Source organism: Centroberyx affinis, unplaced genomic scaffold, assembly GCF_046629955.1.
Source record: "Centroberyx affinis isolate AG114_WGS23_722 - 3 ecotype Tasmania unplaced genomic scaffold, CSIRO-AGI_Caff_v1 ptg000290l_1, whole genome shotgun sequence".
NCBI classification, from domain to species: Eukaryota; Metazoa; Chordata; class Actinopteri; order Beryciformes; family Berycidae; genus Centroberyx; species Centroberyx affinis.
The window spans coordinates 90,001-110,000 of record NW_027278969.1 but is presented as its reverse complement, the minus strand read 5'-3'; the positions used below and the strand labels follow the sequence as shown (position 1 = coordinate 110,000).

Here is a 20,000-nt window from a genome sequence, read left to right as displayed (position 1 = left end):
CCTTGGATGGTTGAAATGCCAGGGGTTTAAACTGTGTGAGAGACTGGAGAGGAACATTCTCTCCTCAGACCGAAGCTGGAGGACATATTGAGGACTCGCATGAATTTTAGATAATTAAAGTTTGAATAGAATAAAAGTCAAACTGAAATTATGTTCTCGCTGTGTGTGTGCGTGTGTGTGTGTGTGTGCATACAGAGCGTCACCCGATAGAATATGCCATCGATGGGACCAATCGTTGGTGGCAGAGCCCCTCTATCAAGAATGGAATGGAATACCACTATGTGACTGTCACACTGGACTTGAAACAGGTACACACACACACACACACACACACACACACACACGCACACACACACGTTCCGTCTACTCCATCACTGACATATCTTTCTGTTTCTGCTGTCAGATGACAGCATGGTCATAAAAAAGTGACGTGATTCAGAGCCACAAGATGCTAACAGAGCAGGAATTACGTTGCATATTTGGGATGTCAAAAAGACAAAAAGTTACAGGAATAGTTCACCCAAAAATGAAAATTCTGTCATCATCTACTCCCCCTCATGCCAAATGAAACTGGCTGCCAGCACAACTTGGTAGCAGCCTTCTCCAAAACAACTGAAGTCAATGGGGACCTGTTCTTTAGAGATCCAAAACAAAAACAGACAAACAATCACACTGTGAATAGAAAGACCTATACACCATGATTTGTTGCAAATCAATCAGCTGTAGTTAAGATTTGCACTAAATGATGGTGTAAATATACTGTAGGTCTTTTTGGAACTCTGAAGAACTGGTCCCCACTGACTTCAGTTGTTTTGGAGAAGGCTGCTATGGAGTTGTGCTGCAGCCTCCCTGTGTGTTATATGGACAAACTTCACCTGTGTTTCAACTGGCATGAGGGTGAGTAGATGATGACAGAATTTTCATTTTTGGGTGAACTATTCCTTTAATAAGCTAACGTTAGTGCCCGTCTTAGTGGTTCAACTTACTGACTGGCTTTTGTTAGCCGTAGCCAGTTAGCGTTTTAGTGGTTCAAGAAACGTTGATTTCAGTGGTCATGCATTTGCTTCTCAAAAACAACAAAATATGCAGTAGTGGAAGATACAGATGTTGAATTGACGGTATTATTGGAAAACAGGAAAGTAAAAAAAAAACACACACACACAACTTCAAGGGAACATTGGTCCTGAATGCTCCCCTGACTTTCTCCTTTTCTTATTTTAGATAGAGACTCCAAGTACATTTCTAGGGAATGATACACGACTATATACAAACTACTAAGATCAAATGTTGACCCACTAAGGCTAAGGTGTGGTGATTGCCACACTTTGCCATACAAAGCTGACGCCCACGCTTTCCAGTCACGCCTCTCTCCCCTCTGTTTCTGCCTATTTGCGTGCTGGAGGTGAGCCCGAGTCCACCGGCACCTTCCTCAGCTGCCAGGTGCTCGGTCCATCAAGGTCGTCCCAACACTCACTGCCCCCACGCCGCCTTTCTGCCAGGGTCGTGCTCCCATATCTGCGTTGTTACCTGTAATTCCTCAGTGTTAGTTCGTTTTTGGCTATCAATCATTTTACCAGAGTAGTCACTGAATTTGTGGGCATCCATTTTGAAGTAAACCTCTTCATTTGGAAGAGCTGGCAGGGATGTTGCTGATGGAGAGGCTGTGTACATGGTCTAGTTTAGTTTAGGAATGTGATAAAACAGATAATTATGTAGATATCATGGGAATAATGAGTGGGAGAGGCTGAAAGAGCAAGGTTCATTAGGAGATGCCAGTCACCTAATCACTCTAAAGGTTACAAACAATGAGAAAAAGCATAAATAGCCTATAGGGAAAATGATGAAAAAAGAATCAAGAAATTCAACGAAAGGAAAAAACCCCCAAATTAAATTCACTTAAACCACTTGGACATAGATCCATAAATGTTGCTTGTCACTTTTTGACTATATTTCCATCAACTTCATGAACATTTCAGTCTGTGGTCTCAGCGGACTAAGGCTCATACCATGCAGCTGTAACATCGTGGGTTTGAATCTGGGTCAAGATCTTTGTCATCGTCTCTCTGTCTCCCACCTCTCCTGTCTCTCTTTACTATGCACCGCAGAAATGCCTTAAGATTCACCTAGAAACGAAAAGAAGAGAGAGATGTAGAAGAGTGAGGCTGGAGGGAAACAGCAAAGAGAGACATAGACAGCGAGGAAGATAAGGAGACAAAGAAATGATCAAAATAATAAGATAGTAATGAGAACTAATAGATAAAGAAATATATGAACAGAGGAAAAAAGAGGGAGACACAGAGCAGACAGAGAAACAAGAAATCTATAATGTTTCATTTTTTGACCATATTATTTCAAATATCCACTCCGGTTAAGCAAATGGAATTCAACTCAATTGAATTGAATTGACTGTAGAGACATGGAGAGAGAGAGGGGAAAAGAGAGAGAGAGAGAGGGAAAGGTGAGTTTTCTTTTTCTTTTTTGCCATCCATCCATCACAGAATATAATTATGTATGTGGACAGGAAGTGGAGCAGCGGCCATCTTGACATGTTAATGACTTCAGGCCCATCAATCACACCTGTCACCACCGTGTTATGGCCCCTGAATATATACACACTCCTACCTGGACACACACACACACACACACGCACACGCGCACACACACACACACACACACACACACTCACACCTGTCACTGCGGAGGTATGGCCACTGAATACTTAGCCTTCTACCTGTTTACACACACACACACACACACACACACACACACACACACTCACACTCACACACATACAGTGCTGACATGAATATTGTGCGTGGAGCACTGGATTGACACGCGCACACACACACACACACACACACACACACACTTTCTCTTTTTCACTCTCTTTCTCTCTCATGCTGTTCCACACATAGACACAAACATTCACAGAGCCACAGAGAAATAGAAAACAATGAATAAAATAACTGAAAATCATCAGTGGAAAAAATCCACCCTAAATCACTGTTAAAAAACAATACAGACAGAAGCCTCAACAGACCAGAATGCAGTGCAAGGGAAAGTGGGTACAACACTTACTCACATAACTCACAGATTGATGATATCTAACAGTGTAAGAGGATCCAAGAGTAGATTTTGAATTTTTGTTATGGTTCTGATACTGGTAGATTGAATTACCGGTATCAAAACAATACTTAATTCGATACCTATGTTGCATAAAAGCTTAATGATGTAATAGCCTGAATAATAGCATCAGCCTGATTTTTTTACTTTTGCTATTCGTTTTCCCAGCTATTTTTCTGCTATTGTCTTCTTTATTTTCCTTTACTTTAACAGTATAGAACAAGCCCTTATGAACAAAGTATTTATTTGTTCAAAATGCAGTTTTACAATATAGAAGAAAATCAAAACTAACTATAATAACTATTGAAACTATTTAATAGCTTAAATTTATATATTTAGGACCATGTCAACAAAACTTCAGATTAGAACTATGTCAAGAATATCAAGTGCTAGTAGGCTAGGTTAATGCTGTTTAACGTGTTTTTTTGTTTTGTTTTTTTTTAAGCTTGTAGTCTCACACAATACAGCTCTCTTGCCTCAAGTTAACATAGCGCACTATTAAGTGGTCCATTGGGTCTGAGGTGTTGTCAGACAAATCAAGACATGAAGGTGGAAATAGTTACTTAACGAGCCAATCAGCAGCCAGCTTAGGCTTTAAGTACAGAAAGTTTTGAACATTTTCCAAAGTCAGTACCCATTCCTACAAGCCCGCTCCTCCAACCTCGACGCTGCTGCCTCCCTGATTTGCGCTCATACTGTGAAGTTCATACTGGTTTGAATCAAGGTTCAGTTCACTTGCAGTCCAGGAAGTAGATTTTCTGCATTGTTCAAATACAGTATAATGAAAACATTTGGACAAGAGAAGGCTTTCATATCCAATCTATTAAGGAGAGACTGAGAATGACTGAAGTGAATCACAGTTCCCATTTACATTTTGCATTGATTGAAGTAAGAGTGAATCGACCTCAGGCCTGATTTGGACTGATTGTCCGTGAACTCCATGCCGTTTGTTATGCGTGTGTGTGTGTGTGTGTGTGTTCTGTGTCTAAGCGTGTGCATGTGTGAGTGCGTGTTCTGTGTGTACGTATGTGTGAGTCTCTATCAGTCCAGCAGAAAGCTATTTACTCTCCAGTGTGCTGAATTTCCCTCGCGACCACATAGTCATCTCACTCAGAAAATGACAGAATGCTTGCTTGCGTGTGTGTGCGTGTGTGTGTGTGTGTCTGTGTGTATGTGGTTATCGTCTCTGACATCACCACCCTCATTTCCTCTCTTGTTATCGTTGTGACTCTCTGGACGGAAAGACCGAATAATGAGAAAGAGAGAGCGCTGTGTGTGTGTGTCTGTATATGTGTGTGTGTATGTGTGTGTGTGTGAGAGAGTGTGTATGTTCTTTGTCAACTGAAAACAGAGCAGAAGTCCTGTACAGAGACTTGTTGAAAGGAGTTTAATAACCTTGTTGAGAACCATTCCTGACTCAGCGAGAGCTTGGGAGCAGCGGTTGCTTTTAAGGTATAATTTAAAGCTTTTAGATGGAATAATTTCATCCTTCCGTCTTTCTAGGCATTGTGCCGCTATCCATCCTGTCGTGCCATATGAAACTAAAAGGTTTTCCGACCATGCGTTCCAAATGTTTCAAGTCTCACGTCGCCGCCGGCAACGGCATTAGTATGCATATAAATTAAGAAATTACTAGTGAATGTATTCAGGCTGTGAATGGGTTACACTTGCCTTTCCATGGTAACAATCTTTTATCCGCTTCAGATGAAATGCAGTTAAATTGCAGTTATTGTGGAAGTGCAGCGGGCAGTTTGATTGATGGACAGTTTGATGGACGCGGTCAAATCGCGCGCCGGCTGTGCTTTCTGGGGGGGGGGCGGGAGTAGAACCTGGCAGGGCAATCAGGGTCCTGAATAAGCTGTCCGTCAAACTGCTGTCGTTATCCAAAGTTTTTTAAATCACGGAGAACACACACACGCACACACTCACACATGCTCAAACGCACACATGTTCACGTGCGAAATGACATCCCTTCTTAAATCCCCGAGAACGTCTTTCGGGAACACGCACAGAAAGAGAGAGATACATGTAAGCGCACAGATAAGCGCTGGACTGACTTGCGCCATGCTGTGTAAAGTGTGTGTTACACTGTAAAGATACACTGTGTATCCAAATCAGCCAATTTCCACCCAAAGCGTTCGGATCAGCGGTCTCAAAATTTGTCGATCAAAACTGACAATCTCTCAGGGGGCAAATTTCTGAGCACATTAAAAAAAAAAAAAAAAAAAACGTCTCGTGGAAAAAAAATGCAGTCACCGGTCTGGAAGTTTTTTTTTACAAAAGTTTCATAAAAAGACGACGAAGCTGCAATCGGCGAACGTGCTCAGCGGAAGCCTCTCGGGGGGGGAGGAGAGGTGGAGGTGGGGGGGGGAGGGGGGGGGGATTCAACATCACGAATCTCATCAGCCGTTTGAAAGCGTGTCACGACCAGGAGTATTGTATTGAGAATATGAAAACAGCGGAGTGTCAGTGCAGACAACCGAGCCGTCTCTCTCACCCACTCTTGAGTCGTCGGTTCGATAAACTTTTAAGAAGATGAATGGAGTTCATAGGTCTTGGTCACCAGTTGAGGGATTTGTGTGACAGTCTATTGATCCTACAGCAAAATTCTTGCCATTCTTGCCCACTTTTTTTGGGGTTTTTTCACCAAGAAATTATTTTATTTTCTGATGCCCTTGATGCCCTGGCTACAGCCTTGGTCAGCTCTCTTTGACTGACGCTTGACTCTGAACTTTTAAGCCACTGTCCATTCTTCAGCCAATCACAGGAGAGCAACCCAACCTAACCCAACATCATTTATCAACAATAATCAGACCGCTCCATATACATGCTCTCATTTCTCTTTAAAGAGTAACTGAACCCCAAACCCAAATCTGTGTTGAAGCCTGACATGTAATGGTGAAAAGTAGGGTAATGCACTGGCCATCTGCTATTGGCTGGTCTTTGTGCCATGTGATGTCACCTTCTGTGGAGCAGTGGTTCTCAACGTGGGGTCCGGGGACCACCAGGGGTCCTCGAGGGGGTTCCAGGGGGTCCCTAGCAAACTGATGAATTATTAAACTTCACCATTATTTCATTTACAATTAGTGAACACAATTAGAGAATGTAGAAGAATGACTGTTTTGGTCATAGTTTCACTGTTATCTCTCTACCTACAATACAGATAGTCATGGAATTCTGGACAAAATCATATCTAACAATAAAAATATTCTCAGATTTGGGGCAGAGAGACAAAATCTCATCAAATGGGGGTCCGTGGCTCTAATGTGGACTAAACTAGGGGTCCTTGATATGAATAAGGTTGAGAATCACTGCTATAGAGTACAGGTGGTGACATCACCTGACACAAAGACCAGCCAATAGCCAGGCTTCACCACAGATTTGGGTTTGGGGTTTAGTTACTCTTTAACAAAATCCAAATAATTCTCATTGGCCTATTTGGCCAATAACACTCTTAAGATTAAAGCTTCAATATACAACTTTTTGCCTTGAGTTTTTCTAGTCCCGCCCTCTAGCTCTGCGTTGCTTCTCGTCTCCTGCAGATGGCGGCAGCAAAAAAAAAACCAGTGCTAATGTTCACCGTGTTTTTAAACCCCCCTTGTTTACCCGTACGTTTAGCTTTGCTGTTCTTTCTTTTCTTAATGCTTTGTGGCATTGTTGCTGTGACTTCCCTGCTCTGTGGCCACTAGCCTCACCTTGGTAGCCACAACCCAGCTCACCGCTGACCGCGCCCACAGCAAATGGTAACCACCCCAAAATGTCCGCAACATCATTGAAACGCCAATTTCGGGTGGCTAGACAAAGACTTCACACTAGTTTTCAGCTTTGTGGCGAATGTATGAAACACAAGAATAATAGGATGCCTTGGCAACTTTTTAATGACAGCTTTTGAGTGCCAGAAAATATCAAATCTTTATTCATAAGAGAGGGAAGGTAAGTGAAACATCTGCTGGACCCGAATTTTAATCTATGTACTTTAACTTTGTTGGTCTAATGTTTGACAGTAGCTCAGGCCAAAGCAAGAATGTGGGAGAGATTGCAGCATCTGGTGTTTTGTGCAGACTAAAGCCTGTTTAAAAGCTTAAGGCCAAATTATTACCAAGTCTGTGAGAGTGTGTGTGTGTGTGTGTGTGTGTGTGTGTTGGCGGGGATGTAGACAGAGAGACAGACTCAAAGAGAATGGATCTGAATTGACTGTTCTCTCTCTCTCACGCACACTCTCTCCCTCTCTCTCTCTCCCCCTCTCTCTCTATCTCTCTTTCTCTCACACACACACACAGGCCATTCCCCCTATAGCCTACACACTCCCGTTTCATCCAGAGCACTCCACACACTGTTTTAGCCGGGGTCTGCTCTATGTGAAAAGCACACCAAACGTGTCTTTTTTTTTTTTTCCATTTCATTTTATTTTCTTTTTTTTTTTAGGCAATTCTGTGGTGCATCTGAACTCCATTCTTATGTAGTTGCCGCGGAGCTGTCAGGAGACCGTCGTTCAAAATAGGATTCGGGAGTCTCTCTCTCTCTCTCTCTCTCTCTCTCCCCCCGAAGTTTTGCTGTGGCAGCTCGGCGGAATACCGGAACGATGTCGCGATGAGACGAGTGAATATCTGCCGCCTGTGTGTGCCGGCGCTGAGTTTGGCAGTCGGGGGTGGAGGGGGACGACTTGGGCTCATTTCAAACTATTTAGAACTGGGCCAAAAGCGAGTTTATCGGCCCAGTGAGACGTTCACACGTTTTTGTTTTTTTTATTTGAAGTGACAGTAAACGCTAACGGGTCTGGATGCCGGTGCCTGCCTACCTGTGTCTTGAGTCCTCCCTAAAAAAAAAAAAAAAACACAAAAGAAGATGATTTTTACTTTCAAATCTTTGAGTCCCAGATCTGGTCTCGTCTCTCCGCCGTTCCAAACAAGGGAGAGACTACGCCGATTCCCGATTGATCTTTTTGCGCGCTTGTGCATGGGAATCAAGCTCTTAATCGGGCCGATGCAAACTACAGTCGGAGCTTGAGGCCGGTTTGCCCTGTGAGTGGCCCGTAAACACCAGCTGTTCCGTTTAACCGCTGCGTGTCCGAGGCCAAAATGGATTCTTCACAGTCGATTTAGCGGACGACCCCGGCCCTACTGGACACGGGGGCTTAAATGGACTGATCGGTGCATTCCTTCTCGAATCAACATTTTTAAGTGCTCGTTTGGCCGCCGCGCTCAAAGCGGCTGCCAAAAAGGCATTTCCCAAGTCTATCATGATCATCTCCTTTTTAGTACGTCGGCGATAAAACGCTCGCAAATGATGTGGAAATGAGCGTCGATTTGTCTGATTTTTGCCCCGCGATCAAACTATAAAGCGAGGAATCTCTTGTCTGTGTGTGTGTCCTTCGCGTATCTCGAGAACCGTCCGTCCGATCCGCCTCGCGCTCGGCGGGTGTGTCGCCGGGGACCCGAGGACGCGCGGTGTCGAGTGTGAAGTCGTTCGGGTGAGCGGTTCTCGAGAAAGCTGCAAGCAGTCGGCCCCGTTCCGAACGGGCGTGTTTTGCTCGGGTTTCTGTTCGCTTTGTAGTCTCGACTGGGTGAGGAATAAGTTCGGCCTCCAGCGCGATCCCAGCACCAGAAATGATGTTTCTGATTCAGTAACGCTGATAAATTGAATCTGTTTTCGCCTTTTGTGCGAAATTTCATTTGTCTCATGATAATGCGATACTCACTGTGACATGAAATAGCATGAATGCGAGAGATGAAAATGTATTTACTAGGCATGTGATTTCCTGCAGCGCAATGTATTGGTGTGTTTATTTGTTGGTGCTGTGTGGAGCTTTAGAGGCAAAAATCCCTCTTCTGATCCACATCTGATCAAAACAGAGAGTATGACACGCAGCAACCCTCTAGACTGCCAATACACACACACATACACACACACACACAGGCGCGCAAAAGCACAAGCACGCACACACACACACGTTAGTTAGCTGTGTTCATCTATGTTTAGCTGCTGGAGCTGCCTAGCTGTCCCAAAGCTGTCACCGTATTGCAAGCTACTGCTGAGAGCTCGCACACACACACACACACACACACACACACACACACACACACCATCCTGTCCCTTGTGTGAATACAGGTAACAGTGACTCTTTGTAAGGGGTTTGAATGACTGCTATAAGGTTACACTGGAATACTCTCTCTCCCTCTCTCTCTCTCTCACTCTCTCTCTCACTCACACACACACACAAACACACATAGACTTGGTGCCGTAGCTTTCTCCCCTATTCTAATTGCTGAAATGTGACACTGCTTCCCATATAACAAGAAGAAAGGAGAAGGAGAGAGAGAGAGAGAGAGAGGCGGGGAGACGGATAGGATGAATAAAACTGACAGAGAGAGGTGAAGAGAGACAGAGGAGGGAGAGAGAGTCTGGATTTCCTCTGTGACCCACATCTAATGTTATCTATCTATCTATCTATCTATCTATCTATGGAAAAGTCATCTATGGAGCATTTGCCTTTCTTCAGCCTGGAATAGTGTCATAAATTCAGTGACACAGTTAAATAAAAAAGAGGGTAAACTATGATCATAAGTCAAACAACCACCAATATAAATAACAGTGACTGCTTTTTTCTCTTAAAAGCCCTTATCCCCATATAACTCATATCAGGTTGATACTACTTCAGCTGGTTCAGCTGTGGTCCAGTATGACACTTGTATGATTGAAAGACTGTAATTCTCTCTCTCTCTCCTCTCTCTGTGTCTTTCTCCAGGTCTTCCAGATAGCCTATGTGATTGTAAAGGCAGCCAACTCTCCTCGTCCAGGTGAGCCGCTCTGCTCCAGCCACGCACTGTTTGATGTTTTGGCTGATCACTATTATTATGTGATTAGTGCAGACTTTTAATTTGAAGGTGTTTCCAGCCATATCTGATGAACCGTTCAACAATTACAGACAGTTTTGTACATGATCCCCGATGTCAGGTGGCAAAGATATTTTAGAAGGTTAAGATTCCATTCAGTAAAGTAGGCATTTTTACTCTGTACTCAAAAAGTCTTAATGTGCAAATATTTCCATAAGTTTGAAACCCATAAACATCACCAGTTTTGATAACTTATTGTATGGGACTGTGATATATGCTTGACCAATAGCACAGATGACAAATACATTAACACTATAACTGATGACTTTTCAGAAAATATATATATATATTTTTATAATTTTTATGTCTGCAACATCTTGTTCTCCATCTATTTCTGCTTTTCTTTAGTTGGTTTTTATATTCTTTCAGTATCTTTTTTAACATTGTTTACAACTTTTTCTATCTTTTAAAACCTTTTAAACATCTTTTAAACCTTACATTTTCCATCCTCTTTGTACTTCTTTGCTTTTGTTTTTTCCAAGGACCGGGTCGCATTCACATTCCGCTTTGTCAGTCAATCCAGGAGATAGATTTTCTTGAAAAACTTACTGTCCTGAGAGGGATGTCATATCCAAGCTATTAGGAAATAACTGGAATTGAACGTTCTGTCAATGAACTGCAGTTTCTATTTACATTTTAATGCACTGACCAGACCACAGGCTTGGATTTCCATCACTTTTTATGTATTTATTGATCTTCTCTCCTCTCCGCGTGATTGCATTTTGAAGCGGTTGATCATTATTTTCTCCGCAAAACATATCTTTGGCCCCAGGTAACTGGATCTTGCAGCGCTCAGTAGACGGTGTGACCTTTGAACCCTGGCAGTACTACGCCATCACAGACACGGAGTGCCTGACGCGGTTCAACATTAACCCACGGACCGGACCTCCGTCTTACACCAGAGATGACGAAGTGATCTGCACATCCTTCTATTCAAAGATCCACCCCTTGGAGAATGGAGAGGTAACACTTACAGCTATTTATTAGGTGTTAAACTGACACTTGAATCCCAGATTGAGTTGGGCTGGGTTAGACCGAGTTGAGTTGGGTTGGCTTGGGTTGATTTTGGTTGAGTTGAGTTGGTTTGGGGTCAGTTTATTCTTGCAGGCTGGCAGGTGCTAAAATGCTTCATCAGTAAGTGACCGTTGTGCCGATCGCCTCCTGCTGTGTGGTTGGAAATTACATCCAGCCACAGCGGCCTTAAAATCGAACCTTATTGCAAAGGGTGCTGTGCTGAATACCAAGACAGTGATGTGAGCAGGTACCTTTGATTTCACTGCTACTCCAACACACATCTACTAGTAAGCGGTACCAGTAGTATTAGGATAATTAAGAGTATTAATAGGATTTAGAGGTTAAAGTAGATCACCATTTTGAACCACATATAATGACATCTTCCACACATTGCTTTGCTGGAAAATACATCTCTAGAGAGTGGAGAGGTTAAGTTGGTGACTTGTTAGGTTAGTCATAAACTTTCCCAAAAGGCAGAGGGTATGTCGATTGAAATATTATAGACACCGCATTACACAACGAGTAATCATCCTCAGATACACAATCCTGCCTCACACTGTAAAAAAAAAAACAACAACTTTGTATCTATGTTGAGAAAGGTCACTGGCTTATATGAGTTCACAGTGTCCAGCAGTGACTAATGAAGTGTTGCAGTGATTTGCCAAGTTAGCCTCTAGACAGGATTAAAGAGGCTTGGGAGAGAGCTGCTTTCAGCAAGACTGGAGTTTGGGTGCCTAACGTCTCAGTATGCAGACTTTAAAAAAAAAAAAGAAAGAAAGAGAAAATGCCCATTTATTGTGTCCACATCTTACAAGTTTGTGGCAAAAAAGCTTTGATCAACATGGACAAAAAGTGGGTGCATTCCTTTAAGATGTTCACTGAAGTTTAGTAGAATATAACTTTAATAGTGGATAGGAATAGTGGTTGCCGATTTACTGAGAACACACACACACACACAGCTGATCAAAGCAACATGGCAGTAAACAGTGTGTGTGTGTGTATGTATGTAAGTGTGTGTGTGTGCACAGTAAGAACAGAGGGGCGAGTCTGCTATAACTGACATTAATGAAGAGGGAGAAGACTGTGAAACACACACACACACACACACATATAGATACACACACAGGGAAAAACAAACTAAACACACATCTACATCTCCCACATAGGTCCCTAATTGTGGAAGCCTGTCTGAGTATATGTGTGTGTTTATATGTGTGTGGGTGTGTGTGCACGCGCATGCTTGCGTGTGTGTTCAGTGTGTGCCTTCTTTCGTGTGTGTGTGTGTGTGTGTGTGTGTGTGTGTGTCCTGCGGGGGAGCGCTAGAGGGGGTGCGAGCTGAGAGATGTCGAGAGCTGCAAGTAACGATGGAGGTGTGTACGTGTGTGTGTGTGTGTGTGTGTGTGTGTGTGGTTGACAGCTCCCTAGCAGTCTGATCACAGTGAAACCATAATGAGTCGTAGGCGATGTGTCACAGCATCGCGCACACACTCCCAATGTCACCCCACTCCTCTTCACACACACACACACACACACACACACACACACACACACACTCACACCAACCACACGTACACAACCATCTCCTTCGTTACTTCCAAGTGTGCAGCTTGCACCCGTCAAGTGTTCCCCCCTCGACACACACACACACACACACACACACACACACACGGTCAGCCCACTCTGTACGACTTTTTTGCAGATGCCAAATGTTGCTTTTGGCCACATTAGTGAGACAGACAGATGGGCAGGCAGACAGGCAGGCAGACAGTCCCTTGCACTCCCTATTATGTGGCTGCTTGTTGATTGTTTGTGATACATGAAGTTAAGCTTATTCTGCTGTCGCACTTATTGTAAGTGGCTCCGGATCAGAGCGGCAGCCTGGGTCAGGGCTTCCCCTCCCTCCCTCCCTCCCGCTTTTGACGTTACAAACCCACGGAAATAGGGAAGAACTCGACCGTAGCTGCTCCCTGCATTGTTTCAGGGAAATAGGGAGCTGCATATTTTGGTATCAGTTCACAACAGTCAGTGTCAAAAATGCTGGGTAATGGTGTACGTGATAGCAATAAAGAGAAATTGGATTTTATTGACAACGACAGCAGTGACGGCCACATAATCGTCAAAGGGGAACGAGAGGGGAGAGGAGACGCAGGGAAGTTTATCATCCACTAAAAATAAGAAGTGATTCTGTCCACTGGTCCTGTCTTTTTTCCTCTCTCTCTCTTCACCCCTTGCTCTCTACTATATATTAGTCTCTCTGTTTTCTCTCTCTCCACCCCGCGCCCATCCAAGACTTTCATCGATTATCATATATATTGCAAAGAAGTTTTGACATTTGATGCCACTTTGGCGCCTCCTGGTAGACTTTTCAAACTATTTGGAATCAGCATTTATGAAATCTCTATGCTGAAAATGAATGGTAAAATCAGCCCCCCCTAGAAACTTACCTTTCTCTCTCTCCTCCCCCATTCTGAGATCTCTCCATCTCTGTCTCACACCAGAGGTATGGGTAGTGCCAGTGCTTCTCAAAATTAAGACCACATTTCCCATAAACCCTTTCTCTTTCACTTTACTGAAGAGCATGAAATGATTTTAACAGTATTAACCTATCTGTCTGTCTATAGATCCACACCTCTCTGATCAACGGCCGCCCCAGCGCGGACGACCCCTCCCCGACCCTGCTGAACTTCACCTCCGCCCGCTACATCAGGCTGGTGTTCCAGCGAATCAGAACGCTGAACGCCGACCTCATGACCCTGACCCTCCGCGACCCCAGAGACCTCGACCCCATCGTGACGAGACGGGTGAGGGCGGACCCACACGCACGCACATACACACACGCTCGTTCTGTTCTGTTCTGTTCTGTTCTGTTATATTCTGTTGTGTTGTGTTGTGTTGTGTTGTGTTGTGTTGTGTTGTGTTCTATTCCATTCTATTCCGTTCTGTTCTGTTCTGTTCTGTTCTGTTCTGTTATATTCTGTTGTGTTGTGTTGTGTTGTGTTCTGTTCTATTCCATTCTATTCTGTTCTGTTCTGTTCTGTTCTGTTTTATTCTATTCTGTTGTGTTGTGTTGTGTTGTGTTCTGTTCTATTCCATTCTATTCTGTTCTGTTCTGTTCTGTTCTGTTTTATTCTATTCTGTTCTGTTCTGTTCTGTTCTGTTCTGTTCTGTTCTATTCTATTCTATTCTATTCTATTCTGTTCTGTTCTGTTTTATTCTATTCTGTTCTGTTTGTCCTGTTCTGTTCTATTCTGTTGTGTTCTATTCCATTCTATTCTGTTCTGTTCTGTTCTGTTCTGTTCTGTTCTGTTATATTCTGTTGTGTTGTGTTGTGTTGTGTTGTGTTGTGTTGTGTTCTATTCCATTCTATTCTGTTCTGTTCTATTCTGTTCTGTTCTATTCTGTTGTGTTGTGTTGTGTTGTGTTGTGTTCTATTCCATTCTATTCTGTTCTGTTCTGTTCTGTTCTATTCTGTTCTGTTCTGTTCTGTTGTGTTCTATTCTGTTCTGTTCTATTCTATTCTATTCCATTCTGTTCTATTCTGTTCTATTCTATTCTGTTCTATCTCTGTTCTGTTCTATTCTGTTCCATTCTATTCTATTCTATTCTATTCTGTTCTGTTCTATTCTATTCTGTTGTGTTGTGTTGTGTTCTATTCCATTCTATTCCATTCTATTCTGTTCTGTTCTGTTCTGTTCTGTTCTGTTATATTCTGTTGTGTTGTGTTGTGTTGTGTTGTGTTGTGTTCTATTCCATTCTATTCTGTTCTGTTCTATTCTGTTCTGTTCTGTTCTATTCTGTTCTATTCTGTTGTGTTGTGTTGTGTTGTGTTGTGTTGTGTTGTGTTCTATTCCATTCTATTCTGTTCTGTTCTGTTCTATTCTGTTGTGTTCTATTCTGTTCTGTTGTGTTCTATTCTATTCTGTTCTGTTCTATTCTATTCTATTCTATTCTGTTCTATTCTATTCTGTTCTATCTCTGTTCTGTTCTATTCTGTTCCATTCTATTCTATTCTATTCTATTCTATTCTGTTCTGTTCTATTCTATTCTGTTGTGTTGTGTTGTGTTCTATTCCATTCTATTCTATTCTATTCTGTTCTGTTCTGTTCTATTCTATTCTGTTCTATTCTGTTCTATTCAGTTCTGCTGTGTTCTATTCTGTTCTATTCTATTCCATTCTATCCTATTCTATTCTGTTCTATTCTATTCTATTTTATTCTGTTCTATTCTATTCTATTCTGTTCTGTTCTGTTCTCTTCTATTCTATTCTATTCTATTCTGTTGTGTTGTGTTCTATTCCATTCTAGTCTATTCTGTTCTATTCTATTCTGTTCTGTTCTATTCTGTTCTGTTGTGTTCTATTCTGTTCTATTCCATTCTATTCTATTCTGTTCTGTTCTGTTCTATTCTATTCTATTCTATTCTATTCTGTTCTGTTCTGTTCTGTTCTAATCTATTCTATTCTCTACATTGTGACATTGTGACTAAAGATCTCACACACACACACACACACACACACATTGTGGGAAGACAGAACTCTCTAAAACAGGTTAGATACTCTAAACCAACCCACAGTCCTTCACACTGAGTACACTAATGCGTCCTCTATATTCATTCAGCAGCTGTGAGCCTCTGCAGTAATAACACTACCGCCACGGCTAAAATAAAATATGGAAAGTGAAAGTAGCATTAATTAAGCCCATTTTTCATCGAAAATGCACGTTATATCGTAAAAATAATAACAGCTGCGGTGCCAAAAATGGGACCAAAACAGGACTACACTGTAAAAAATGACACGCGCATAAATACTGTTCACACTTGTTGTGCTGCTTGTCCACACATCCCTATGTGTTTAGTTAGGGACTCCACCAAGACATCCTTTGTCTTTTTCTTTTCGAGTGTGGTGAGATAAATGAGAGAGCTTTTGGTTCTAATATTGCTGCCTATTCTGCTAATATGCTCATTATAGTGCTCATTATAACGTGTTATCTCTCTCTCTCTCTCTCCCTCTCTTCAGTACTACTATTCCATTAAGGACATCTCAGTAGGAGGGATGTGTATCTGTTATGGCCATGCCAAGGCCTGTCCCCTCAACACGGCTTCCAAGGTAAAACGCCTCTCTCTCTCTCTCTCTCTCTCTCTCTCTCTCTCTCTATCTCTCTCTCTCTCTCTCTCTCTCTCTCTCTCTCTCTCTCTCTCTCTCTCCCCCTCCCACAATGGAGGTAATGGAGCTCCCCTATACAGAGAACCTTTGGGCCGTCGGCTTTTCATCTACCGGCTTATATCAAACTATCTATTTCGTTCACCCTGTCACATGTGTGTGTATTGGGGTGTGTGTGTGTGTGTGTGTGTGTGTGTCTGTCTGCCTGCAGGGGACACAGGTGACACAGTGAAGCGTCGTCTCCAGTGTCACTTCAAACAGTGGAGTGTTTGAAACCAGACACCTGATCTCTCTCTCTCCTTCACTCTCTCTCTCTCTCTCTCACACACACACACACACACACGCACAGTGACTCTGTAATGTCCTCTACATGTCCCGAGGCTGAACTATGAAGTCTAACTCAGATGTGACAGCGCTGTCTTGTCCCTTGGTGATGATGTCACTGACAATCGGTGATGTCATTGATGTGTACAGAGCTCGTGTTTCTTTCTTTGTTTTTTTTCCCCCTCTCAGTATACAGTTTGAAGGAGTTGTGTCAAACTCAATCTCAATTGGGAGACACATTAAGGAATGATATTCAAGTCAAGGGCTGAACATTTATTTTTATATCATCATCATGTTTTATTGAACAAACTAATGATTTTTGACTATTCGTTTAACTGGCCCATATACCCTATTAATATACAGGCTGCTTAACATTAAGCCCTAACAACATGACAAATCAATGGCTGTGACCTAGTATAGGATGTATATGATGTTGTGTATATATATGTAGTATGAGTATGAGTTGAGCAAAATAATGAATTTTAGCTTCTTTTTTGTACATTTTACCATGCAGAAACTGATAATAGGTCAGCTCAGTGGGTGGGTATGGCAATTGGTCAAGCAAAATAATCCATTTTGTAGTAAGGTAATGTTTCTTCTAGGTCAATATACCTAGACCTGTATAACCCCACAGTATGACACATTATTGGCATGCATTGTATTTAGCCATAGGCCTGTAGAGATTATGTCTAGCCTTTGGTCTCCCACTAGACACCTGACACCTTTACTTTGATACGAGTTCATCCGTCCCCGGAGTAAAGTCCTGGGCAGACGTTCAGAACGGAGAGAAGGTGGGGGACCTGTTGGATGATTTGTTGATCTTCATCTACAGAACACTTGTTCACACAAATACATGCCTCCCGACACGCTCAGCCTGAAGCCAGAGCTGAAGCATCGCGTCGGAGATGAAAGGGGCAAACGCACTCGTGCCAACAAATTCAAACTTGGCTCTCGGTGCGCTATTGTACTGCTCTTCTATCAGTTCAATCTGCGAGTATTCTGGCAGCCTCTCCGCATCAACCGATTTACAGAAAGTTCAAAATTGAATTACTGAGCCTCAAAGTTGGCAGATTTCCTGCTAAATTCGGCTTTGATTGTGTTTAGTTTTGAATGTATCACTCTCTTGGGGAAGTAGTGGTGAGCACTACTGACTGACAAGCTGGAGAGTAAAGCAAGGTCTCTTGTTGGATTGGGCTCTCCCATGAATAAAGGTTTGTTTGCTAGGCTTTCACTAGGTCATGTATATTCATAATCGCCTGTTTGCATCCATGCAGTTTCACATTTTAGGATATGTGACACTGAAAAGCCAAATCACATATCCACCTTTCATCCTCCAGCCCAGTAACAGCTTTCTCCTTGTTGGCCATGAAACTGCATCCTCACACAGTCTTGTAAAGTCTGTACAGAAGCATACCTCAGTGTGGAATCTTAACTCTGTCTGCCAGCATCAACATTCTGTTTTTAGCCATTGTCCACTAGCTGGCTCAGGTAGTTAAGCTATGTTTGAAAGTGTTTTGCAGAGTTAGAGAGGGCTGGTTGGCAACCTGGACTTTTTCCATTAACTGCAGGAGCAAGGTTGTGGACTAGGATGAATTGAGAAGCAGATTTGTATGCGGGCCGGATCAAAATTAGTGACAGCCCAGATCCGGCCCTCGAGCATGAGAAATATGTTGATAAAATATGTTAGAAATATGTGGTTTAAAGGCTCACCGTGCTGAATTTTAGTCTGTTGCACTTGACACATTGTTGGGAAAAAGTAGCGACACTGGAATTTAAATTGGTAGATGACTTGGAATTGTTAGCATTGTTAGTGTTCTCACTGAAATCAGTGTGAGTTACCTTGCAGCTAGCATTGATTTCAATGAACACAATTTGAAATGCTCAGTTTTATTTACAAATCTGTGAAATTGAAATCCTGCACTGCTAATATGTGTGTGTGTATGTGTGTGTGTGTGTGTGTGTGTGTGTGTGTGTAGAAGTTTAGCTGTGAGTGTGAACACAACACATGCGGGGAGAGCTGTGATCGCTGTTGCCCTGGTTACCACCAACAGCCCTGGATGGCAGGAACCTTCCTCACTCGACACGTCTGTGAGAGTAAGAGAAACATAACACAACGATAACACTGCGCACTACATTACCCAGAAGCCAACAGCAGTCCATCCACAACACAAACACAACAACTTCTACATGTACTACTGCTAATACTTCTACATCTACATCTACTACTTCTACTACGTTATCACACACCACATGAATCATCAACTGGTAATGTGGTAATGGTAATATGTGTGTATGTTTTCAGAGTGTAACTGCCATGGTAAGGCTGACGAGTGCTACTTCAATCAGACGGTGTCAGACCTGTCACTCAGCCTGGATAGCCAAGGCAAATACAGAGGGGGCGGAGTCTGTGTGGCATGTCGCGACAACACAGCCGGCATCAACTGTCAGAGCTGCGTGGCCGGATACTACAGACCTGACGGGGTGGGTCACCTTTCTGTCTGTCTATTGGTTGGTCCATCTGTCTGTCAAAACAAGCTTTGCAGCTTCAATTGATTAGCCTACATAGCCCTTTATGGGTTGAGATGATAAGGTAGATTTATTGGCAAATTTCGGTTACTGTGACACAGGAAACTGGCTTCTGTAGTCTCTACAGACTCCAAAAGACTCAGTTGTAGCTTGAAGTTGTCAGCTCAGTTAACCTAAACACACAGTTGGTTTTTGGCTTTGCTACTGTAGCTAGCTACCTAGCCAGCAAGCTAACTTAGCTAAGCAACTAATCTTAATGTTAATATGCTGCTACTAGCCAATACTAGCTACCAGTCATGTAACGTTAGCAAATGTGCAAATCATTGATAACACAGCCACAAATACTGGATAAAATGGAAACAAATTTTCCCATAACGAAGTCATGACCTTCCTCTATCATTCAATAACTGTCCAGGGATTAATTAAGGCAGTAGTTACATTTAGAAGCCAGAATACGCACGGCCATAGTCCACACCGCTATCACGTCAGTTTTGTTTCGCTAGCTAGCTAACTGTAGTAACTCACTTGTTAATCCTGTGATAGTAAACAAGTGAGCACCACTGCCATGCTCCTTGACTTGTTTGAATGATGACAACAGCTCACAGCATCGCCACCCTTTTTTAACCAACTATTGTGTTTACCTTCATTTGAGGCAGAGGTGTGGCTACGTTATATTAACTGTTTTCTAACATTAATACTTTTTGAAAGGGCTAGCCTGCTTACCTAAACTATGCTAAGCATTTAGTCCTGATATTCATTTTTTGTCCTTTCAATTTTTCATCCACTTGCATTGCTTGAGGACCAAGTTTGTAAACCATACTTCTAATGCAGGCATGGCAATAATTACCTTTATTTAATTTTTAGTGCTTTAGTGGTGAACACTTTTTGTTTAAAACACTTAAAGTGAGCCTAGTAAACTTGGCCTCCTTGTGCTCACTGGACTGTGCAAATATTAATAACCC

At 42.6% G+C, this 20,000-nt stretch overlaps 1 protein-coding gene across 1 annotated transcript in view; it reads left to right on the top strand.

Moving 5' to 3' along the window:
• LOC139640726 (laminin subunit alpha-2-like) overlaps window positions 1–20,000 on the top strand; it is a gene marked incomplete at its 3' end in the record, with an annotated part of 117,763 nt that overhangs the window by 7,991 nt on the left and 89,772 nt on the right. Inside the window, 7 exon segments of the mRNA XM_071514917.1 lie at window positions 196–308; window positions 9,869–9,920; window positions 10,789–10,979; window positions 13,652–13,831; window positions 16,045–16,134; window positions 18,489–18,606; window positions 18,815–18,993. Coding sequence (XP_071371018.1) covers window positions 196–308; window positions 9,869–9,920; window positions 10,789–10,979; window positions 13,652–13,831; window positions 16,045–16,134; window positions 18,489–18,606; window positions 18,815–18,993 — 923 coding nt within the window.